This window comes from Mercenaria mercenaria, chromosome 2, assembly GCF_021730395.1.
Source record: "Mercenaria mercenaria strain notata chromosome 2, MADL_Memer_1, whole genome shotgun sequence".
Taxonomy (NCBI): Eukaryota; Metazoa; Mollusca; class Bivalvia; order Venerida; family Veneridae; genus Mercenaria; species Mercenaria mercenaria.
Window position 1 is genome coordinate 92,002,933 of NC_069362.1, and position 26,288 is coordinate 92,029,220.

The 26,288-nt window shown below is 34.9% G+C and overlaps 2 protein-coding genes across 2 annotated transcripts in view; one reads left to right on the forward strand and one right to left on the reverse strand.

Moving 5' to 3' along the window:
• The window catches only part of LOC123564569 (DNA repair and recombination protein RAD54B-like), a 57,008-nt gene extending 46,299 nt beyond the window's left edge, over positions 1-10,709 (reverse strand). The window contains exons 1-6 of the mRNA XM_045358242.2: positions 10,642-10,709; positions 8,962-9,062; positions 3,919-3,995; positions 1,287-1,480; positions 619-686; positions 385-406 (exon numbers count right to left, since the gene is read on the reverse strand). Coding sequence (XP_045214177.2) covers positions 385-406; positions 619-686; positions 1,287-1,480; positions 3,919-3,995; positions 8,962-9,060 — 460 coding nt within the window. The 5' untranslated portion in view covers positions 9,061-9,062; positions 10,642-10,709. The remainder of the gene's footprint in view (positions 1-384; positions 407-618; positions 687-1,286; positions 1,481-3,918; positions 3,996-8,961; positions 9,063-10,641) is intronic.
• On the forward strand, positions 10,708-26,015 carry LOC123564570 (uncharacterized). Its single transcript, XM_045358243.2, has 5 exons — positions 10,708-10,912; positions 14,798-14,833; positions 16,818-16,964; positions 20,503-20,654; positions 21,964-26,015. The coding sequence occupies exons 1-5, from the start codon at positions 10,804-10,806 to the stop codon at positions 22,174-22,176; spliced, it is 657 nt and encodes a 218-aa protein (XP_045214178.2). The 5' UTR covers positions 10,708-10,803; the 3' UTR covers positions 22,177-26,015.
• The last annotated feature ends 273 nt before the right edge of the window (positions 26,016-26,288 follow it).

Sequence of the window (26,288 nt, forward strand, 5' to 3'; positions counted from 1 at the left end):
AATAGCTCTACCTATTCTTTGAATAGTCAAGCTAATAACAAAGGATATATGAGGCAGCCATATACTGGTACCCATATATTAAGTAGGAAATCATAACCTCACTGCTACATGAACTGCAGCAACTGCTATGATGTTTCATGTAAAGCAACAAAGATTTAGAGAAATATTTCCCATCATTCCTTTCTGTAGGTTGAATCAATTACTGGTTATATACATGTATAGAAAATTTTGAAATTCCATCAGAATATAGGGTTTCTGATGACAGAAAGTATCCAAGTGCAGTGTTGAACTACAGTATTTTGAACAGTCTTAAAAATTTGAAAAAATGAACAGTCCTTTTTTCTTATTGTTGAACAATTTACAACAATGTATAAATTCACTCACCATCACCTTCCCACTTTTTGTGCTGCAACAAAAAAAAGATACGATATCAGTCTACGAAATTTAAATAACCCCAGATACTTTAGAAGCTTTTGTGAAACTTTACCTAGAATTGAGGAAACAGAACCAGCAATTTACAAAAAGATCTTACTTCAATGGGCTACAACTCTTAACAGAAAACATTTGTTGCAAAATAATCCAGGTGGTAAACCTACGGTAAAATATATTCATTTTTACCTTTTTGTTTGATCTCTTGCACCAAACAACACTGAAATAACCAGTATTTCCTCCTGTTTCTTTAGCACCTTCAAAATAAAACATAACTTGACTCCTGTCTTTGTCTCCCATAAACATGGTTTATTAAATATTATGTTTGATCTGTAACCCATATGCGAGAGAGAATTGGAAAAGAATTCAGTTTTGTTACTTCAGTTGGAACTTGGCACAGCATTAATCAAAGTAATTCCAACATGTGATTTCTTGACTAAGCTGCAGAATATTGGTCCAATGTGCTATACAGAGTGATCATTCCTTTTATCTTCAAAGTATCATGTTAATTTCTCTAAGAAAGGTCGGTTTCAGTGACGTAATCCATACACAGATGAATACATCTGTTTTGCCTTAGTTTTAAAAAGAGACTAATATTGTTAATAAAAACATTCCTTTCTCCCAATAGACCAGATAATTAACCCATACATATCTGTCTAAAACCACAGTTGTTGTTCTCTGCAATCACAGATGCAAAAGTTCTCTCAAAATTATTTTATGAATTGAGAAAAAAGTTATACAAATTGGTAAGCTAATGTTTGCTAACATGACAATTCTTAGAAATCAATTTCTGAAGGCTCTTGCCAAGTTTTTCGTAACTTATTCTCTGACTAAACTAACAACAGACTGGTTACTACCTATATTCTCAATATCTGTTTTCAAGCTGGTTGCAGGACTTGCAAGAACTGGTTGTTTGTTGAGTGTTGGGGCCTGAAATCTTGGTTTCTTTGCCACAAGAGTAACAATCTTTTCACCATCACAGTCACAGGAGTTACGTTTACATCTGTTCTGGACTTCCGCTGGAGATTTACTGTTTATTTGCTTATCATCACTGAAAATCAATCATGCATGACAAATGCTCAAGTCCAAAAAAAAACCCCAAAAAAAAAACAGAGAATAACAAATGTGAAAATTCCACCAAAACCAGTTTTTAAACTTTGCACAATCATGTTCTGTTTAAAACTTTTATACATATCTGAATGCATCAAACCATACTATTCAAAGTACATATACAAATTTAGCATAGGGGTTTCATTGCCATATGTCACTCCTGGCCCCAAGTCATTAGTTATTAAAGGTATTTTCTATTTTTAGCAATGGTAACTGACTTTGACACTTGAATAGTGACCCCATCTGCAATCCCAAACTTTGTTTCCATGCAAACTACCTACACATCAACTTACACTGCCATTGATCGATTCTTTCTCAAGTTACAAAGCAGAAACTCTTTTTCTGTTTTTAGAAATGGTGACCATGACCTTGACCCTAGAGCATCTAAATGACTCTTGTTATAGTACAAGAGCTCCGCAAAGCCGGCCAATATACAGTGTATTTCACCCACAGTTCTACATCAAAGGAGGAAGCCAGTTTTTCACGTAAGCTTTCTATAAACCAAGTTTGTTGTCAGTAAGTCGATCCTAACTAAAGTCATAAAATGTTAAACATCTTTTTGTTGATCACATTGAAAAAAAAAAGTTCCACCAACTTTTGGTGACTGTGACCTTGACCCTAAGGCATCCAAATGTCATATGGACTTTATCTTGATTTCATATGTGGAATTTCATCTTAAACAGACAGACTGTAGGAGGAGGTACAACAGTACTTGTATATTGGTAAGTCCAACAAGATCATTGCCTGCAGGTGCAAATGCTGATCTGTAAGAGTTTGATATAAGGCAATACATAAGTTAAAAGTTATGGTTCTTGACTTTCGTACTCAACTATTGACGACAAAAAAATATATAAAGTTTCAAAGCTATACTATTCATGAATAGTGTACCTTTTAAAACAAAACAAAATATCCAAGAAATAGTAATTTTCTAAGTTAACAAGAGCTGTCGGAGGACAGCAACGCTCGACTATTTAACAGCCTTGTCGCTTGAATGAATAAGAAAGTCGAAAAAGGGGCATAATTTAGTAAAAAAGTAAAATAGGGTTATGGAACCTGCTTAGTGCTTATCAGCTCATGACAGTGGACAAGTGTATGAAGTTTCAATCCATTCCCATTAGTGGGTACTGAGATACCAGCTTACATATAAGAATTTAACCCAAAAACTCCTAAGTTCAAAAAGGGGCATAATTTTGTAAAATGCAAAGTTGAGTTATTGACCCTTTGCACTGCATGTCATATCATGACAGTGAACTAGTGTGTGAAGTTTCAATCCTTTCCCATTAGTGGATACTGAGATACCAGCTTACATACAAAAACTTAACCAAAAATTTCTATGCTGAAAAAGGGGCATAATTTTGTAAAAAAGCAAAATAAAGTTATGGGACCTGCTTTGTGCATGTCAGATCATGACAGTGAACAAGTGTGTGAAGTTTCAATCCATTCCCATTAGTGAGTACTGAGATACCAGCTTACATACAAAACCTTAACCAAAAAATTCTAAGTCGAAAAAGGGGCATAATTTTGTAAAAAAGCAAAATAGAGTTATGGAACCTGTGCAATGTAAGTCAGTTTATCACAGTAAATAAGTGTGTGAAGTTTCAATCCATTCCCACAAGTGGTTACTGAGATACCAGCTTACATACAAAACCTTAACCAAAAATTTTTAAGTCAAAAAAGGGGCATAATTTTGTAAAATAGAGTTATGGAACCTCTATGAATAGTCAAGCTAAAAAGGGCCGTAATTGTTACAAAATGCAAAAGATTTACCGTTCTTGACCTACTTATTAATCTAGTGATAATAAAGAAGTGTATGGAGTTTCAACGCTATATTTCTTTAAAATAAAGTACTAATTAAAAATTGGACTTATACTATTCTTGGCCAAAAGTCAATTTTTGATGATAAAAAAGTTTGCAAAAAAGGTTCATAGCTCTTATAGTATTTAAGAAAAGTAGACAGAAACACAAATTTAAACCAAGTAATTCCTATTTTGTTAGAACTTAAATGGCCCAAACTCTAAAATGCAGAGTTACTGTTCTTGGCACATGTCCACTTCATGTTGAAAAGCAAACCAACTTTCACTTGAATCAGATGAAAATCATAGGAGTAGTCGAGTACATAAAGAAATGTGACTGACTGAGGTTCAGTTCAAACACTATAAATACCTTCCAGGTCTTTGCTATCAGGAGGAATAATAACTTAAACTATAAAAGAATCATTATTATTCAAATAAAGCCTTGTTACAACAAACACACTCTGCACTGCCATTGCAGCAGAATGATTCCTAAATTGAAGAAAATATTATTTTTCTAAGATACATAATGTGTACTGTTCTTAGAAACCAAAAACCTATGCATATTAAAACCATATAAAGAACTCACACTGAATCTGGAAAAATCCTCTTCAAAACATTGTTTTGTGACGTCAAAGAAACATTTACTTGTGGAGAGAGAGATGCCTGAATATAGAAAACATTTTGGATATTTTACACAATTACCTGTTCTCAAGTCAGAATAATCCAGATTAATCAGGCCATTTGTTACAACATACATCCTATACGTTCAATAAACTGAAGAATAACACAAGTGAAAAAGAAATCATATACTTTAAATCAATATCCGTATGCCAGGAATCTTGTTCTTTTTACCTGTCCTCACTGATTTTGTCATTTTTGTTGCCAAGCTGGATTCAATCCACTTCAATTGGTTGAAAAAATAGTGTAAGAGCTACTACCTTGTCATTTTTTTTAATACTGTCAGCAAATTCTGAATATTTTAAAGAAGCATTTAAATCAAAAGCTGTGGGTTATTTGGTAACTATAAATGTAAAGAATTTCAAATGAGTAACTAGAGATGCTTTTGAGAAAAGCGCATGTCTCCCACAACTGCTCCTATGAAAAATGTCTAGTTTCTCTAGATGGTTTAAACAAGTGGATCCAATTAGATGGTCTGGATGAGTGGATCTAATCAGTAATTCAAGGGCCATAAACCAAAAGTGCCTAGGCGGATTTGGCTAGTTGTCGAACTTGGCTAAGGTCTTATGGCTAAACACATTTTGTTCAAGTTTGAAGATCGGATGAGAAATGTTTTACTTAGAGAGCGGACAAGAGTAAAAAGGCAGATTTTTCGGTAATTCAAGGGCCGTAACTCCAAAATGCCTGGACCAATTTGGCTAGTTATCGAACTTGGCCGAGGTCTCATGGTCAAACACATATTGTTCAAGTTTGGTGAAGACTGGATGAGAAATGTTCGAATTAGAGTGCAGACAAGAGTAAAAAGGCCAAATTTTGGTAATTCAAGGGCAATAACTCCAAGACGCCTGGACTGATTTGGCTAGTTATCGAACTTGGCCGAGGTCTTATGGTCAAACACATTTTGTTTAATGTTGGTGAAAATCAGATGAGAAATGTTCGAATTAGAGTGCGAACAAGCTTTGTGACAGACAGACACACACACAGACTGGAGTAAATCGATATGTCTCCCACACCACTGTGTGGTGGGAGACATAACTGTCAAATCATGGTGGGGTTACAACACAGTGGCTTTATGTTCAGCTGCAGATTACCTGTAATCAATAAATTGATTTTTAAATCTCAAATACAACATAAAACACAATTTTCCATCTGAAAGGGTGTTAATTCTAATCCACTGTCAAGTTTTTCTTTACCTAGCCAAATACATTTTTCTTCAATTTTAATTTACCTAAATTGTTATAACACGACTATACACCCTAGCTCCACCACTCAAAAGCGGTGATAAGGAGCCGTCGCCATTTCCGCGGTGTAGCTACCACTGTTTTCAAATTTTAAACATGTGAATAAAATTTACAAAGTGTTTTACATTTTGAAGGAGCTTAATTTGAAGACGTCTGACTGGAGAATGTAGTGCAGTGTAAGTACAGTTTTACTACAGGTCGACAGAAATTTTGTTAAAATTTTATGCAAATTGAGGTGACCTGAGTTTTTCTCCCGATTTGGACATCTGATTTTGATATATATTTGTATTCCAGCTTCATAAGTTTATAACAATATAAATTTTACTCACATGTGTTTAATTTGAAACTTCTCTGATTTTCAAAATAAGTTACATGACAGAATGTAAATCCTTACAATTTGAAAACGGTGACAGCTGCACCACGGAAATGCTGACAGCTCCTTTCCTTATCACTACTTTTTGGTGTTGAAGCTAGGGTTTTGTAGCCATGTATCATGTCAGGGTTTTTTTTTATTCTATAGCAGAGGCCGAATATCGGCCTCGTCCCCCAGCCGAGGATTTCCCCCACAGCCAAGGATTTCCCCTACCGCAGTCGAAATTCCCCTATGTCCGAAATTCCCCCCTCCAAAATCGTAAACAAGGGTGCAGAATGTCACAATATACGCCCGTCACAGCAAATTTGTTTACACTAGCACCTGTATTTGCAAATGGAATTTTAATTTTCTAGTTGTTTACAATGTTGTTTTTTTTAGAAATTATTGTAATTCTTTTATTTTTCTAAGTCCACAAAAAAAATCCTTACCAGGTAGAGATACCTTAAAATACACCCAAAATTTGAAAGTAATATCAATGTTGTACCACAGAAAAGTGGTCTTGGTTTTTCCCTACGGTCAATTATAAAAAAGTTACAACGTAAGTTATTTATAGTAACAACTAAGGGAAGTTAATCTTTAAAGAGAAAAAAAAAAAAAAAAAAAAAAAAATCGAAAAAAAAAAAAATAACAAGTCCACACAAAAATCCTTACCAGGTAGAGATAGCTCAAAATACACCTCAGAATTGGATGTAACATGCATGTTGTACTACAGAAAAGTGGTCTCGATTTTTCCCTACGACTTGTAATGAAAAAGTTACAATATAAGCTATTTATAGTAACAGCAAAGGGTAGTAATTTTAAAGAAGGGACCAGTGCATGACACTCCGTCTCATGATGGTGTACAATTGTGCCAAGTTGCATCAAAATCCCTACATGCATGAAGAAGAAATGCTCCAGACAAAGTCATTCTTGTATCTGACCTTTGACCTTTAAGTGTGACCTTGACCTTAGACCGAGGGACCTGGTTCTTGCGCATGACACTCCGTCTCATGCTGTGAACATTTGTGCCAAGTTGTATCAAAATCCCTCTATGCATGAAGAAGAAATGCTCCGGACAAAGTTTTCATTCTTGTATCCTTTGACCTCTAAGTGTGACCTTGACCTTACCCCTAGGGACCTGGTTCTTGCGCATGACACTCCGTCTCATGATGGTGAACAATTTTGCCAAGCTACATCAAAGTCCTTTCATGCATGAAGAAGATATGCTCCGGACAAAGTTTTCATTCTTGTATCCTTTGACCTCTAAGTGTGACCTTGACCTTAGACCTAGGAACCTGGTTCTTGCGCACGACACTCCCTCTCATTATGGTGAACAACTGTGCCAAGCTACATCAAAATCATTCCATGCATGAAGAAGATATGCTCCGGACAAAGTCATTCTTGAATTTTTCATTCTTGTATCCTTTGACCTCTAAGTGTGACCTTGACCTTAGACCTAGGGACCTGGTTTTTGCGCATGACACTCCGTCTCATGATGATGAACAATTGTGCCAACTTTCATCAAAATCCCTCCATACATGAAGAAGATATGCTCCGGACAAAGTCATTCTTGAATTTGACCTTTGACCTCTAAGTGTGACCTTGACCTTAGACCTAGGGACCTGGTTCTTGCGCATGACACTCCGTCTCATGATGGTGAACAACTGTGCCAAGTTTCATCAAAATCCCTCCATGCATGTAGAAGATATGCTCCGGACAAGGTCTGTGGACGCCGCCCGCCCGCCCAACCGCCCATCCGCCCGCCAGGGGCGTTCCCATAATACGTCCCGTTTTTCAAACGGGCGTATAAAAAAGCAATGGTGAATACTCCCAGCGATTTTCCCGACCGAATATCGGACCCGTTCACAATTGCAGACGGTCTTTCACAATTTTCAATGGGTGTGAAAACCTTTAGAAATAATAGAAAAATGTTAAAAGAGCGTTCAGTGGACCCGAGGTTCCGGTTTTGACCAGCGAAAATCGATAAAAACTCGTATCTGACCCGCACATAATATGCCGTGGGCGTCTGCTTGTCTCGCGGTAATATTCTTTGATGCGTAACGAGTTCGAAAGCTCTGCCCCTTGTCAATCAAAATCCCAGTGAACTTTATACTGTTTGTCGACACCAGCGTAAGTATGACAGTAGGCGGAGCGTCGTATGTTAATTAGCTACTGACAGATGTCAATCACGCCACGCGCCGACTGACACGTGGTTATCATCAGTATGTAATAACAATGCAGCGTCAGATTATCGTGTTTGTACCTCTTGTTAATTAGCGGTAACAGCTTAAGCTGTATTGTGTAATATGTGTTGTTAATTTAAAGTAATTATTTTATGTGCTTGATTCGATTAAATAAGCCGGTCGGCCGTTACGCAAATTTATTATCTTTGCCGAGGTATTTTGCTAGAGCAAAATAAAATATAAATGTTTTAAGTAATCAGATATTATAAGTATGGAATAGTTCTGGTGAAAAGATGAAATTTAAAACGGGTATTTTATCAAGAATTTTTAATGTTTGCTTTCGTTTTTTTTTCATATTTGTCACACGTTTTCGCGATCGTGATTTTCGGACTTTTTTTATCCTTTCTTACAAGATTTTCTAGTACAATTGAAATAAAAAGCCAACAAAAGTATGCATTTAATAATAATATGATGACTCTTGCAAAAGCTACTCTTATTTTAAAGCATTTTTTGTGAATAAAAGCATGTGACCTTTAAATATTCAATGATTTGAGCATTTCAACTCTCCCCACCCACCTTGTTACAATGATAAGTGAACATTAGTGCAAGTCCATCTATTGCTAAGTGACAGTGTGTATAGTTGCTAAAAGTTGCAAGAATATGTAATAAAAACATAGTTTAAAGGGTTTATTATGCATAATTGTAAATTCCCCCCTGAGTGAAAAAATCCCCCAAAACTGCTCGTCGCGCGCTATTTTCTTCCCCCAGTGACAGGCTGGGGCCTCTTCCCCCAGTCGTAAAAAAAGACCCTGCATGTGCTTTTAAAACAATTCTTCAAAAATATAAAAGGTACAAATTATGAATATTTCCTTCTTTATTCAATGTCACTCCAGTCCATTAAGCTGTACAATGACTGGCACACTTGTATTGGATCTGCAGTGCAATTTAAATGTGTGCATTTTTTTCAGTGAATCACATGAAACTATGATTCATGATGCAGTTTACTGCCTGGGCTGTCTGATCACAGCCCTTCTCTGAGCCAAAAAAAAACATTTTTGGTGTAACAGCCCAGTTCATAAACTCACAATTACCTGCAAATCAATGGCATACATTAATCTAAATAAATCTGACAGCTCTCTTTCTTCTGATTTGATAGGCATATCTCAAAAATTTACCTTTTGTTTAAAGTTGGTGCTAGATGGCCCTTTTGATGGAAGAATGGGTGAGACAAACTTTGCCCGTCCCACTTGGCTTGGCGCAGCAGATCGTCTCATACCTGTAAATGTAGTTATTATATAAAATGATTTAAGCTTGAAGAACAGCCCGAGTGCTTGACTTTTTTTTTTTTAACCTCCATGGATAGTGAAAAACAGCATGACTGAGGAGACATGGGAAGGCTAGCTGCAGAGCTACTAGGCCTTTATTTTCATCATCTTGGTAATGCCACCAACACTCGTAGAAATGGGAAATCACTCTTGGAATTTGTCTTAATTGGGAAAGATTGATACATATAAAGACATATCTATTGGATAATATTAAAATTTGCAAATGTGGAATAGTATTTTATAATATAGTATATTATATTATAACAACAATTAAATATTTTAAAAAATCCTTATATACATAATCAGGCTGGTAACATTGCCCGATCTGGCTTACGACACAAAAAGTAATATTTCTTGACAAATAATGAAGATATTACTTTCAAACTTGGTCCATTTATTAAGCATTACATATAATGCTTATCAACATAGAAATAACTTTGTTGCCTTCGGTTTAGTTAGAATTACTTCCCTTTTTCAGATTTTTATGATGCATAATATTTGAAGTCCAAAAAAATTATGTTTAAATTAAATGTTTAAAACAGAAAAGGGTTCAATGGCTTTCTATTGCTCCACACTTGTGCGCCAATATCTTTATTCTATATATTTAGGGTAAATACTTTGTTTCTAGTGCAGATGTACGAGCATTTTTTTTAGAACTAACATTTCTCTATAATGTTGTAAGTGAAAGCAGAGTAAAATCTATACATTCATGTACTAGCGCAATAATTTTGAGCATTAGAAAGCCATTTAACCCTTTTTTGTCTTAAACTTAGCATTAGAACATTGTTTTTTGGACTTCAAAGATTATGGTCATAAAAATCTGAAAAGGGGAAATAATTTTACCAAAACTGAAGGCAAACAAGTTATCTTTATTCTAATTTGTATCATTTGTTATGCTTAATAAATGGACCAAGTTTGAAAGAAATATCTTCATTATTTTTCAAGAAATATTACTTTTTGTGCCATAAGCCCGATCGGGCAATGTTACCAGCCTGATAATAGTAAGATAATAACATGCATGATATACATAGCAAAAGAAACAAAGAGAATTTTGGCAACTTTATTCATAGAAATAAAATTCCGGTTCCCTAGCCTATGCACGGTACTTTGGCTAGAGAACCAGTTCCAGAAGAATAAGTTTGCTGTCTAGGGAACCAATTCCGGTTCTCTAGCCACTGACAAAGTGCCAAAGTGCAATGCCCCTCCCTAGCAAAGGTTTTCAAATGGAATTCTATTGTATACAATGGAATATTCATCACATTCCCTATGGACTAGTAAATTGCAACATAACATTTCTGTATGGGTTACCACAAACTATCCTTTAACTTAAGTTAAGCAGCCTAACTTACTTGATCATCATCACAAGATATACTGTGGTCGATCAAATTTGAGTACGAATCCATACACTGACGAATTGTAGTTTTTTCAACAATCTGACAACAAATATGTATCATTCTTATAACATGTACATAATTACACTAGGAAAAATTCATAAATAATCTGAAAGCCTATTCATTTTATCAATTTTACCTAAAAGTATAAAATCGAATTGACCGCGCTATTGCGGTGTCAGAGTTATTTCCCTTCCCTGTCAACACAGTTTATCAACTTCCGGTAAAATGACGCTTTCTGTAGGAGACGTGTCTTTGATTGATTGATTGCACTTTATTGGCTGTTGGCATTATAGAAACCATGATGGAATCGAATTCGATGACGAAGATTGTTTTTATTGTTTGCACACTTCTGTTTTGTACTAATGGCGTTAGTAATGCATTAAAGAGACCCAAAGATATAAGTGAAGGTAAGTATCAATTAGCAGAGCACCTTGCAGAATTTAGAATTTAAGACTGGACGTGACAGGTTTCTAGAAGTAACATTGGTCTTCTTTTTGTATTCCCAGTTTTTGTAAAATATTGAACAAAATCTTACAAACCCTTTTGGAATCCTCAAATAATATGATGCTTTCCAATTTGGGTATGGAAAAATTAAAAAAGGGCACACACTTAACAATTTGTTTTATAATCTCTTCCACATATTGGACCTTTTAAAGTATAATTTAATAAGACCATATTCTCACCTATATATCTGCCCTTGAGGAATCCTGTTTGATCCCAGTATCTAGAACCAGCTTTAGTCATTTTGCTATTGTACCTGAAGCTTTAAACTTATATATACAGTGTTCAATGGTAAGATCGGCTGCCAGGCTGTTGAAGGGTTAAACCCAACAGCACTGCTGTTGGATGCCTCCTGTATACATACAGCCACTGCACTCCTCCCACTTTACTTTTCAAAGCTAAGCAACATTCCTGTGCATCAGTCTGTTACAAAATTTCTAACACCATTAAAATCATCTCGAGGACCACTAGTTGTCTACAGGGGATTAAACCAAGCACCTCTTAAACCATAGGCCAATAGGTTTAACCCGTATTAAAGGCTGCTGGAAGTTATTTCTACACACACCAGAAAATCTAAATTAAGCAGTGATGTCACCTAGCTTGAACAAGTTAGACCACAGTAAAAACTGGACCATCAGTCTGTTTTGCTTCATTATTAGTCCATACTGGTTTAAAACCAGTTTTGGGGACTATAGGAATGCTCTTTTCCGTCATTCCGTCTTTCCGTCATTCTGTCATTCCGTCATTCTGTCCGTCCGCAATTTCGTGTCCGGTCCATAACTCTGTCATCCATGAAGGGATTTTAATATTACTTGGCACAAATGTTCCCCATGATGAGACGACGTGTCATGCGCAAAAACCGGACCCCTAGCTCAAAGGTCAAGGTCACAATAGGAGGTCAAATGTCAACAGGGCTTTTTTCCTGTCCGGTCCACAACTCTCCAATCCTTGAAGGGGTTTTAGTATTACTTGGCACAAATGTTCCCCATGATGAGATGATGTGTCATGCGCAAATCCCAGACCCCTAGCTCAAAGGTCAAGGTCACAATTGGAGGTCAAAGGTCAACAGGGCTTTTTTCCTGTCCGGTCCATAACTCTCCAATCCATGAAGAGATTTTAATATTACTTGGCACAAATGTTCCCCATGAGGAGACGACGTGTCATGCGCAAAACCTGGACCCCTAGCTTAAAGGTCAAGGTCACAATTGGAGGTCAAAGGTCAACAAGGCTTTTTTCCTGTCCGGTCCATAACTCTCCCATCTATGAAGGGATTTTAATATTACTTGGCACAAATGTACCTCATAATAAGACGATGTGTCATGCACAACTTTCAGACCCCTAGCTCAAAGGTCAAGGTCACACTTAGCAGTCAAATGTTAACATAGCATGAACAGGGTCTGTTTCGTGTCCGGTCCATAACTCTGACATTCATTAAGGGATTTTAATATCACTTAGCACAAGTGTTCCCCATGATGAGACGACGTGTCATGCGCAAATCCCGGACCCCTAGCTCAAAGGTCAAGGTCACAATTGGGGGTCAAAGGTCAACAGAGTTTTTTTCCTGTCCCGTCCATAACTCTGCCATCCATGAAGGGATTTTAATATTACTTGGCACAAATGTTTCCCATGATGAGACGACGTGTCATGCGCAAACCCAGTACCCTAGCTTAAAGGTCAAGGTCACACTGCGATCAAAGGTCAAGAGGACTTTTTTCCTGTCCGGTCTATAACTTTGTCATGCAAAGCAGGATTTAGATATCAGTTGGCACAAATATTCCCCTGGATGAGACAACATGTCATGCACAAGAACCAGGTCCCTAGCTCTAAGGTCAAGGTCATATTTAGAGGTCAAAGGTCAAATTCAAGAATGACTTTGTACGGAACATTTCTTCTTCATGCATAGAGGGATTTTGATGTAACTTGGACCAAATGTTCACCACCATGAGGCACCCTTGTTTTTAGAATTACGTCCCTTTGTTGTTACTATAAATAGATTTTATTGTAACTTTTTTATTACTGGCGGTAACAAAATCGAGACCACTTTTCTGTGGTACAGCATGCATGTTACATCCAATTTTTATACGCCCGTTTGAAAAACGGGACGTATTATGGGAACGCCCCTGGCGGGCGGGCGGGCGGCGTCCACAGACCTTGTCCGGAGCATATCTTCTATATGCATGAAGGGATTTTGATGAAACTTGGCACAGTTGTTCACCATCATGAGACGGAGTGTCATGCGCAAGAACCAGGTCCCTAGGTCTACGGTCAAGGTCACACTTAGAGGTCAAAGGTCAAATTCAAGAATGACTTTGTCGGAGCATATCTTCTTCATGCATAGAGGGATTTTGATGAAAGTTGGCACAATTGTTCATCATCATGAGAAGGAGAGTCATGCGCAAGAACCAGGTCCCTAGGTCTAAGGTCAAGGTCACACCTAGAGGTCAAAGGATACAAGAATGAAAACTTTGTCCAGAGCATTTCTTCTTCATGCATAGAGGGATTTTGATATAACTTGGCACAAATGTTCACCACCATGAGGCGGAGTGTCATGCGCAAGAACCAGGTCTCTAGGTCTAAGGTCAAGGTCACACTTAGAGGTCAAAGGATACAAGAATGAAAACCTTGTCCGGAGCATGTCTTCTTCATGCATAGAGGGATTTTGATATAACTTGTCACAAATGTTCACCACCACGAGACGTAGTGTCATGCGCAAGAACCAGGTCCCTAGGTCTAAGGTCAAGGTCACACTTAGAGGCCAAAGGTCAGATACAAGAATGACTTTGTCCGAAGCATTTCTTCTTCATGCATGGAGGGATTTTGATGTAACTTGACACAATTATACACCATCATGAGATGAAGTGTCATGCGCAGTTCCCTTCTTTCGAATTACTTCCCTTTGTTGTTACTATAAATAGCTTATATTGTAACTTTTTCATTACTAGTCATAGGGAAAAATCGAGACCACTTTTCTGTAGTACAATATGCATGCTACATCCAATTTTGAGGTGTATTTTGACCAGTCTCTTCCTGGTAAAGATTTTTGTGAGGACTTACAATTTTTTTTTGATGTTTTTTTTTTTTTTTTTTTTTTTTTAAGATTAACTTCCTTTAGTTGTTGCTATAAATAACTTATATTGTAACTTTTTTATAATTGACCGTAGGGAAAAACCAAGACCACTTTTCTGTGGTACAACATAGATGTTAATTTCCAATTTTAGGTGTATTTTAAGGTATCTCTACCTGGTACGGAGTTTTTTTGTGGACTTACAAAAACAAAACACTTAGTTATTACTAAACAACCACAAAGTTAGAATTCCATTTGCAAATACAGGTGCTAGAGTGAAGAAATTTGCTGTGACGGGCATATATTGTGACATTCTTGCACTCTTGTTAGGTGTATTTTGACCTATCTCTACCTGGTAAAGAGTTTCTTGTGGACATATTATTATTTTTTTTTTTATTTTTTTTTTTTTTTTAAAGATTAATTTCCCTTTGTTGTTACTATAAATAACTTACATGATAACATTTTTATAATCAGCCCAAAAAATTCAATATGAAAACAACTGTGGGTTTTTATATATGCACATTTTAATCCAAGTGTGTTGTTATAATGTTATAACATATTGTATATGTAGTACAATATTGTTTATACATCATTGACAGATATCAGTTCATTATGTTATACTGCAGTAGAAAAAATTAGGTGCCTTCCAGTAGGGGACTTTGTATTGCATGGCAATACTTCACTCACTTGTTATTAAATGCATTTTTCTTTTTTTTTCATATTTCAGAGATGTTCTGTTTGGGTTGTCAGGTCACTGTCAAAGGTTAGTATCTCGTTTTGTCTTTAATTGCAAGTACTCTATTTCATTTACTATGGGTTGAGTGACGTATAAAACATAAATTATCAGTTGAAGACGAAGTCATGTCTCAAGAATATATATTTCTGACTGTGATTGTTCGAGACGTGAATTCTGAACATTCTAAAATAACAAATAAAAAGCTACAAAGAACTTATAAACTAAGTCTTTGACTGTTTTAGATTAATTGATAAATTTCCATTATAATTATGAGCTCATTTATTATGTTCGTATGTCTTATATATCACAGTGTTACAAGTTGCCTAAAACAGCCATATAAAATAATGATAAGTGCAGTATTTAAACATTCATGACTAGAATTGGGGACTCAGTGTTCAGTTTATTCCAGCACTTCATTATTATGGAATGTCACAAGTACCTCTACAATTTTAAGAAATATTGTCTGACAGCAGTAAAGTTTTATTTTCCAGTATAGTGATGTGACAGTGCTGTCTTTCATATTTGGGAAGTAAATTTTGTATTTTTGGAGTAAAACTGATACTTAGTTGTTGTTGTTTTTTATTTATGGAATGAGCATTTTACAGCAAAAAAGGTTTTTATAATTTAAGAATAAAATTGGTTTGTTTTGTTTTTGTGTGGTAAAGCATATATTGTCCCACATGAATTTTCCCATTAAAATAGAAATAAAATCAGCAATTGTGAAACGAAAATCAAGTTAAAATACCATGATGGCCCTATATCGCTCACCAGAGTTGATCTGGCCTACTGACCTAGTTTTTGACCCACATGACCCAGTTTTGAATTTGACCTAGAGATCATCAAGACAAACATTCTGACCAAGTTTCATACAGATTGAGTCACAACTGTGGCCTTTAGTGTGTTCACAAACTTTTCCTTTGGTTTGATCGGGTGACCTAGTTTTTTACCCCACATGACCCAGATTCAAACTTGAGCTAAGATTATCAAGACAAACATTCTGACTAATTCTCATGAGTTTCAAACTTAAATTGTGGTCTCTAGAGTGTTGACAAGATTTTTCTTTGATCTGGCCTAGTGACCTAGTTTTTGACCCCACATGAATCGGTTTCAAACTTGACATAGAAATCATCAAGACAAACATTCTGACCAAGTTTCATAAAGATTGAATCACAACTGTGGCCTCTTAAGAGTGTTCACAAGCTTTTCCTTTGATTTGACCAGGTAACCTAGTTTTTGACCCCACATGACCCAGATTCAAACTTGACCTAGAAATCATCAAGACAAACATTCTGACCAAGTTTCATAAAGATTGGGTCACAACTGAGGCCTCTAGAGTGTTCACATGCTTTTCCTTTGATCTGGCCTACTGACCTAGTTTTTGAACCCACATGACCCAGTTTCAAATTTGACCTAGATATCATCAAGACAAACATTCTGATCAAGTTTCATAAAGATTGGGTCACAACTGAAGCCCCTGAAGTGTTCACAAGGTAAATGCGCACACCTGACACTGACCGGTCACAATAGCTCACCTTGAGCACTTCGTGCTCTGATGAGCTATAAAGTACAAGAAACCTACATTTAAGAAGAATCAACTGTCCACAGTTATAATCATATCTGTAGTTTCATTTGAAGGCCAAAATCTGAAGAAAAAAATCCCACTTTTTACAACTGTAAATTTTAAATAAAAAGGGTATAAATACACTTCAACTGACAACAGTGAAACTCGAAATCATTTTTTATTCAAAGTTGGTCCTGCTTTTTAATTTTGTTTTAGCCCAAGCATACTGGAGACTACAGATAGCCCTTCCTTTATTTTTTCTTCTAAAAACAATACAAAGTTAGTGCTTGATTATTTAGTTCGGATGGAAACTAGAGAAAAGAAGGCTAATTGGATTTCTGTATGGAGCCTATTTGTAATGATTTTATGCTGAGCACTGGTTCCATCACTCTATATTTATCATATTTTTGAAACAGGATTAAAATAACTTGCTGTCAATTCTGTTTACAGAACTTGATTTTATGTTAAGCCGGAAGCCCACTAGAGGTATGGGTGAAACAGTTACCCGTGCTTTGAAACGAGTATGTGACATACATAATTTTGACAAGTATGATACTGATGCCAAGAAGGTTTTACAAGTTTGTAAACACATCAAAGGTAAGTAAATAAATAATAACTTGATAATAAATAATGAATAGCTGAGGCATGTATTAATTAAAATTTGACATTGAGTGTGTGTTTCCTGCTGAATAATGTCATACTACTTAGCCTGAGAAAATACCTGGTAACACCTGTTTGCTGTATATTATTTCAATTCTTATATGTCTTATATGTAAAACAGTAGATCAAATATAGTAGAACACTTTTCTTGGTCACCACAAGTTAATATTAAAAGTCCACTACGAGTATTTTATATGAAAACCAGTTTGTAGCTGAGACTTCTTATTTACTGAAAATATGACCCACTGCAACGGCTCTTACCAAATAGTCATGAATATGTTCAAGGATAACCAACAGTTAAACAAAAACCATTTTTGAGTTGGCTAAACGCTTTAGCATTTTGACGAATCCTTGCTGTTCAGCGATTCTCTAAATGGACCAAATAACACAGTGAAGGGAAGTAGTTCCATTAGATTTCTCAAACTTCAAACAGTTCACTGCATGAATGAAGTTAAGTTGTGTCAATTCCCTTTGCTATGACCAATATACGATGTAATCTGTCATATTTATGACTTGTAATTGTGCAATACTCGAATGTAACTCATTAAGCATAAATGTGCATTTTATGAATTGCGCAGGCTTACAAAGCTTGCGTAACATCCAGCGAAAGACAAAAAATAGTTCCACAGGGCTCCAGATAAGATGCGTATTAGCGTAAATTACGTATAGATAATATATGCAAATACGCATGTCTAATAATTTCTAAGCGTATAAAAACGTATATAAAATTACAGAAATGCACACAATGCTTTTTTAAAAACAAAATCTGAATCGTCTGGATGCGTTAGGTAACATAGCCGATCCCGATCAGCCTTAATTCTCCCACATTGAACGTAAACACGCATCGTACGATTTCTATAAACTTTGCGTAGGTTGAATTTTGCAGTCGATAAACGTATAAATTATCGGAAGAAGAAGCTCTTACTGGTTTGTTTAGTTACTACAGATATTAAAAATGATTTTAATTCTTATTTTTCGAGAAATAAACAAATCGGCGAAACATTAAATTGTATTTTCTTGTAGTTTTTGAAATCGAAAGTAGATCGTCTATGTTTGGCTGCTTTCACGAAACGAAACAACTTTTTTATGAAAAGATTTAAATAAGAGGTAATTTAACCGTAAACTTCAATGTCAGATACTGTCAATTGCTGCTAAATGTCTTCGTATCATCACAATTTGTAAAATATATTGTTGAAACTGGAGAAAAGTGTAATCGTATCTGGATATAATATTTTGGGTAAATATCGACCTGTGTTATGAAATTTTAACATTCAAGTAACATACATGATAGATATTATTGTAACAGAAATGATTCTAGAATTTATTTATATTACACCTACATATAATCTATGTCAGACTCGTATTCTAGTCCTGAGGCATGAACTGAAAGTAAAAAGATGAAGTGACAGTCATACTTTGGATATTGTAATACTAGAAAGAATCTAGATTGTAACCTGTCTGGAATTTTGACTGGTTTGGATAATTTGCTTACGATTCAGGTTCGCAAAAAAATGAAACCGTCACCCATTCTGCTTTTCATGATGACACATGGCTTGATTTTTGCAGTCAGTAAGCGGATAAATTATCCCGAGAAAGAGCGCTTACTGATTTGTTTAATTACTACTGATTTTAAAAATGATTTTATTTCTTATTTTTCGAGAAATAAACAAATCGGCGAAACATTAAGTTGTATTTTCTTGTAGTTTTTGAAATCGAAAGTAGATCGTCTATGTTAGAGTGCTTTGACGAAACGAAACAATTTTTTTTACGAAATGATTTAAATAATTTCACTGTAAACTTCAATGTCAGATACTGCCAATTGCTGCTAAACTGTCTTCATATCATCACAATTTGTAAAACATATTGTTGAAACTGGAGATTTTGGCGGAATAAAAGAAAGTGTAATGACATATCCGGATATAATATTTTGGGTAAATATCGAGCTGTGTTATGAAATTTAAACATTAAAGTAACAGACATGATAGATATTATTGTAACAGAAATGATTCTAGAATTTATTTTTATAATACATACATAGAATCAATATCAGACTTATATTCTAGCGCTGAGGCATGACCTGAAAGTAAAAATATGAAGTGACAGTCATTCATACTTTGAATATTGTAATACTAAAAAGAATCTAGGTAATATTTAGAAATTGAAACATAAAATTTTCAGTTAGAAATCGCACCAAAGGCTGTATCAAGGGTCTACATTTTCAAAATTTCCTTGTGGTGATACCCCAAACCCTACTTGCAGGAGGGGGTATCCTCCCACACCCTCCCCCCATATTGCCACTTTACAGTTTGATACATTTGCCCTTTTACCACCTGCCACAATGCCCATTTCAAAATCTGACTACAGTTCAAAGCGGGAAGGAACACCCTCCCCACACCCACCCTGCTACCGACCACGTAAAAATGGCTCAAACATTCTGACCAATTTTCATGAAGATCTTGTGAAAAATATGGCCTCTAGAGAGGTCACAAAGTTTTTCTATTTTTAGACCTACAAAATTATTCTGTTATTAGTCACATGATGTGACACAATGTCAGGGTGCATTACTTTTGCAGAACTTTTCCATACCTATGTATATAAATTTATAGGCTAGACAACAACAAAAAAAGAATGACGTTCACCTTGTGATCTTGACCATTGACCTAGTGGTCCTTTTTAGTTTGACCTTTTTAAGAAAATATAGAGCTATTGCACTCGCCCAGGCGTCGACGTTGCCGTTGGTTAAAGTTTTTGACAAAGTCAAATATCTCTGTTACTATCAGAGCTATTGACTTGAAACTTAAATTTACTATCACAGTCTGCATCAGGCGAAACAATCCCCATAACTCTGATTTGAATTTTGACAGATTTATGCCCCTTTTTAACTTAGCATTTTTTGGTTGAAGTTTTTGATAAAGTCAGATATCTCTGTTACTATCAAAGCAGCTTTTGACTTGAAATTTGAAGTAGTTATTTACATCAAAGTCTACAGCAGGAGAAACAGTCCTCATAACTTAGATTTGATAGACTCTTAGTTATGCCCCTTTTTAAATTAGAACTTTTTTATTAAAATTTTTGATAAAGTCAAATATCTCTGTTACTATCAAAGCTATTGACTTGAAACTTAAAATAGTTATTTACTATCAAAGTCTACACCAGGCCAGGAGAAACAATCCCCATAACTATGATTAGAATTTTGACAGATTTATGCCCCTTTTACTGGCAAAACTCTAATTCAGAGTCAAGCACTGAGAAAAGGCGAGCGTGCTGTCTTACAGACAGTTCTTGTTAGTTTGTAGGTTAAGAATATGTATTGTATTGTCAAAGAACTAATACAGGACATACACTTTTATGCATCACGTAGTGGGCACATCGTCAATGGACACCTTTCTAGTTAACAGACAAATAATTTCAAATAAACATGAATTAATTTCTTTTGAATAAAGAAATAAGTAATGTATAAATATTTTGACTGTAGGAGACGAAGGGATGGAAGCTGTTCTGATAACAGAATATGGTCGGAAACATGCCACTGGTAAACAGACAAGTTATCTAGATATAACACAGATGATTTGTGGCACTGTACTTAAGGCTTGTCATGAAACTAGGACACTTGAGGTCAATGAAGAGGTAGGTCAGGTTTTATAGGATTTTGTAAAATTCAGTTGATACCATGTCTCAAGACTTACTTTTAGAAATTCTTGAGTAAGTTATTGTATATAAGATATTCACAGATGGATTTAATGTTTTCATTATCCTAAATTACACACAGCTTCTTATTATTACTAAGAGAAGTATAGAAAAAGTGAAAATAAGTACTAGCAAAATTTTAAGACATTGAAACAATCATGCACTGCAACAGGATTTTGATTTTATCACCTATCAGAACATAGATTCAATGTCATGTATCTATGACAAAGGGTTGCTGTCAGGGAAATAGTTTGCGTAAGTTTATTCTTTGGGTTGGGGAACTCCCCAGGCAGTGTGCCTCGACACAGTAATGTCAACCCTTGAAGGATACTGGAATACTGCATTGTTTAGTCCAGTATCCTTCCATATCCTAACTCAACTATTGTTAATCATGAAAGTAAAATACCTGAGCATGAAATAATGTATAGAAAACCTGTGTTTTAACGTAATTAATGGACGAAAAATGTTACGTTACGTTACGTTATGATACGCCTGAGTGAATTATTCTGCCAACGTATAACCGATCTTGAGTGTATTAATTTGAGTAAAACACGATTTTTCTATACATTATTTTGCTTCTTATGTGCTCTTTATCTAAAACAGTGGTAAAAATATAGTATCGTTCTTTCTTGGTCGCAACAAAAACATTGACGTCATCGCACTTTAACATGACGCCATTTAAATGTGAGCGTGTTTTTAACAGAATTAAACAATATATATATTAGAATTATTATGGTTACATGATGAAAGCGTTTTGGTGAAGTCAGTTTCATGTAACATATCAAAGACCAACTTAAATTTACCAGCTACTTCTTATTTAATACTTATTACCTCAGTTACAGTACATAATCTCCCTACAGTGAATTAATGCTTAAATCATGGTTAATCACATTAACTAGTTTTATGTGTAAGATTAGATTGAAGATTTGAATATTGTGACTTTGAAGATTTGATAGTAGAGGAAGACCTAAGGTGTCACTTGAAATATTATTTTGTACATGGGGAGAACTTATGACTTTGTGTAAACTAGATCTACCTGGATGACTTCCTCATATGATAGAATGCTACACCCTGAGCACTGTTTCAAACCCACATAGGTGAATGGAAGTGATTCAAGGTCAGTGACTGTAACCACCCAACCACAGAAGTCACTTATCATTCATATGAATTGACTACCATATATACTCTGGATACACACTGTAGAAAATCAACATAAAAATGAAAAAATGAATTATGATACATTTTTCAGGATGGTGGAATCACTTATGACCCTGTTGCAGAAGATTTCTCCATTAAACAAGGGAAAAAGGTTCGAATCCCAAATCCTGTTCAGGAGAAGGTAGTTGAACCAAACCATACTGCTGACAGTGCAACAAGTGCCAAGCCATTAGAAGAGAAAGAAGTAACAGTAGAGGAAGCTGGACAGATTGAGGAAAACACAGATTCTCATGATGAACTTTAATGATTATCTAGGTTTTCCATTTTTAGCACAAGTACCATGTGTAGTAACATGGAAGTTGGATTCACTTGATTTAACATTGTCTGATCTACATTGAATGTGGCTTTGTTTGAAAACTAGTTATAAAAGGTCATAAATAATTTTAAAAAACTAGGAAATTACCTTTAAGACAAGTTATATCATCAAATTGTATAAATTACCTTTGTTAATGAGCAAACATGTCCCAGTGTATTTGTTAATTGGCTAACATACAGTAGGTCAACATGATGTTACTAATTGTCTTTGGGCTAACTTCAGCCAACATGAAAAAGGCTTCATAGAATTTCAGAATCAGGGGTAGTGTGATTGCAATAGTATTTTCTTGTTGGTGAATAGTCAAATCAGTTGTATGGAAAGCCATTCAGTAATTGTTCTATTATTTAAGGTAGTTCCGACGTTTGGATCGAAATAAATTCTACAATGTAGAATTTGATTAAACTCTTATTTTTCAAAACTTCAGAATATACCTAGAAAATTCAGCAAATAAAAAAGATAGGGTCGTGTGCTTGATTTTTTGCTAGACTGATTTGAAAAATGTGGACCTCACGCAAAATTTCATACTGGGAGTCTATGGGAAAATCATAACTTTCATAACATTTTATCGAATAGAATTTTTTCTACTATGTAGATTTTGATAAAACTTCTCACAATTGTATATAATCACATGGCCTCTAATTTGGTGTAAGAAAATGTATAGCTCCATGTGCTTATTTTTGAGATATTTGACCATAATTAAAAGGAACCGGACATTTCACGTTAATTTTAAGACATTATTTTGAATTTTTTAACGTCCCATATGTTTTAATATCATATTTTGACTTAAGACATGTAGAAACAGTGCCATTGTAATAAATTTACTCACAGGTTTCGATTAATTCATAAAGTGATTTTCATTTCCGTACGCCGAATCCTGGCTTTATTCTACGTTTTCCGGATAAATGACGTTACGCCATCACTTCCGGCTTTTCAAACGTGCAGAACTACCTTAACATTAGAAATATATATATTTTTTTTTGTGCCCTCCCCCAAACCCCATTTTTGGTTGCGGGGTTTATCCCGGTACCAAAGTTAAGTGTATTTCTGACAATCATGCAGCATCTTTATTTGATTCCAAATCACATCCAAAGGAATTTGTTCATGTGCTACACAAACTATTCCCATTCATGAACAATGCGGATGAATTATCAATGATCTAATAGTTCTTATTCATCCTCTATCCATTCACACTGGCCATTTAGATTATATAAGATCTGTCAATGATTAGGTATTTCAGCCCATGTTTACATCACTGACTTCCAGCTGTTCATGTAAGGTCAGGCAGAGTTTATCTTAGATATGAGGCACATTAGTACATTTGTATTTGTTTCTTATACATGTATATTTATAGATTGGCATTTAAAATGAAAATAACTCTAGCAAAACCCGCAACCACCAGACATCTCGAGGCTTTGATTTTGTGTAGGACTTAGATTTGCCCTTGTCCATATGTATGTCTGTCTATCAGTATTTGTGTTGAATTTATCTCAAAAATATTTGACCTAGAATCATTTAACCTTATGGGAATATTGTTTAAATTGTGAAGTTGTGCACTGGGATAATGCTTGAGATCGAGAGTTATTCCCTTGATTTAGTCAAACATATGTTTGAATGGACCTACATGTCAGTGTGGCATGTATTTCAAAAAGTATTTGACATTAAACATTGAAGGATTGTTACATAGCATGTGAAGCTGTTTGAGATTTGCCAGACTAGAGTTATTGCCATTGACTTAGGAAAAGATACATACCAAGCCGGTAAATGTTTGTCACATATATTTCAAAAGGTACAATGTACTTGACCTAGTCATGAACCCATATAGGAAAGTTATTCAGCAAGTGACTTTGATCACCTGGGGTTTGTTTGGTAGTTCACTCTGCAAGACAAGAGTTATGGCCCTTGACTTTATCAAACAATTGATTGAGGGCCTGAAAGTCTATGTCACAGGTATATGAGCACCACCTAACACCAAACTCCTTAAAGTATATACAATTTGTACTCTTCCAGATCCTTGTATCTTGTGTTTCTTGATGATATTTTGTAGTATCCAAACTCCACCCTCTTTGACTTTAATTCATATCCCCGACTCAAGTTAATATAAGGATTTACTTAGTCTTGCATTATCCACAAGTAACATGTGACCATACATTGACAGGAAGTGGGGGCACCCTTGTTCAGTGAACACATCTAGCTTTCTTCAAAAGAGCAGAATTTAGTGTTTAACTATAGACCAATCACAAACTATGGACTGGAGATTAATAGGAGTCCTGTATTAATTATACATATCTGCAGAGTACATATCATCAAGATGGACAATATATTTTTACATGCTTCTGTGATAATACTCATAAGAGTTAGTGGCAAGTACACTGACTTGTGCATTTTTGTTATTCATCTTTTATTCTGCTCATTTTCTAAAATATTTGTCTTTTGTTTCCTTCATAGGCTGAATTATTGTGTAGTTGTTATTATATAGTATTTAAATTCTGTGATAGATATCTGTGTGCATTTATTAGTTACGTTTTTTCTCAGTTTGCAATTTATTTTCTGTCAGCGTTCTCCGTATAATGATTTTGGTAAGAAACTTACTTAGGGCTAGATTAAACTCATTTGGGAACTAAAAGTTGCAGTATTTGAATTTCAAATATTATATAGAAACAAGTGACGAATTTATTGATTTGAGATGGGGTGGGAACAATGTTTTTGGAGAACTTGATTTATTGTACAACATTTGTTATTTGTTCCCATTTCTGTGTCCTAAATTAATGTTGTTTCTTATTGCCATTTTGTTTAAAATCAAAATTAACAGAATCAAACTCATATAGTTATATGTTGTGTTTATAAATGTATACTACTGCAGCTTAAATAGTTAGTTATATGTATTCCTGTGATTACTAACAATAAAATGTTAATTGTTTTTGGTTGCTTCAGACATAGAAACTGGAATTATCATAATGAAAATCTATTTTGATTTTCAGAAACAATAAATCTCATAACAAATTAGGTAACAGCTATGTTGCTTATTGTTAAAATGAAGATCAAACCTTATTTACATATTCTAATTGTATAGAAGTAGTGTTTTATCTTTTAGTAATGATTAAACATACAGCTTATTCGGTACTTAAGTATGCAAAATATATGATGGCGATCTGTCTCGTAACACATTCATATCAAGATAATGTTAGTATTTAGCTTTTACAATCAAAATTTTTCAGAGAGATTTCATGTTTTATTTTTCAGGATTTAGAGCAATGTACAGATTTTTTCTCTTTCAAGTTCTGAGTATGTTTCAGCTTATGCCAAGTATAGATTTTAAGTGCACGATTTTTTTCTTTCACTACACCACTGGAACAATATAACTGACGTAACAAAGTTACATGAAAGAGAAATTATTAAAAGTGCTGTAACTGAATAAATTGGAAGCTTTTGAATGATGGTCTTCACCTTCTGAATCAGCAAAATGTTTTCTTTTTGAATTGAGATTTTCTCCAAAATGCAGATTTCATTTTGAAAGTTGAGGACAGGTCTAAAATTGTTCTTGTACCAAATAAATGACCATAAAACATCAGTGTATCATATCATGAGGTAACATATTAGAATTTATTCTACTGGTTTTAGAAAATTAAGTGTCAATTTTCTGTTTACATTCTGCTGTTTTGCCTTGATTTTATATAAATTGTGCAAAATATATTTAAACTGATTATATAATTATGCAACATTTGATTTTTTATATTTTTATACTAGTGATGCAATAAATTTGATTTAGATCTCTGTCTTTAATTTTTCTTGTCATTAAGATATTTTAGATTTTAGAATGAGTTATTTAATTAAACCTAACAGTCATACAAAATACCAGCAATGTTACCTGTTATGACAGTGTTGACTGTGGTATGATTTGATGTGTATTTAAATTGTTATCCCTCTCCGAAGGTGGAGGGATAGTTTATTCATTGTATGTCTTTCCATCCATCCTGTCTGTCTGTAATTCATTACAATGTATGTCATCGTTTGGAGTACTTGGATAAAACATGGTAGAAATG

Excerpts from the sequence above, each read along its gene's own strand:
- LOC123564570 (XM_045358243.2), top strand. The coding sequence starts at position 10,804 with ATGATGGAATCGAATTCGATGACGAAGATTGTTTTTATTGTTTGCACA. Across the intron at positions 10,913-14,797 it reads ACCCAAAGATATAAGTGAAG|AGATGTTCTGTTTGGGTTGT; the intron begins GTAAGTATCAAT and ends TTCATATTTCAG. Across the intron at positions 16,965-20,502 it reads AGTTTGTAAACACATCAAAG|GAGACGAAGGGATGGAAGCT; the intron begins GTAAGTAAATAA and ends TTTTGACTGTAG.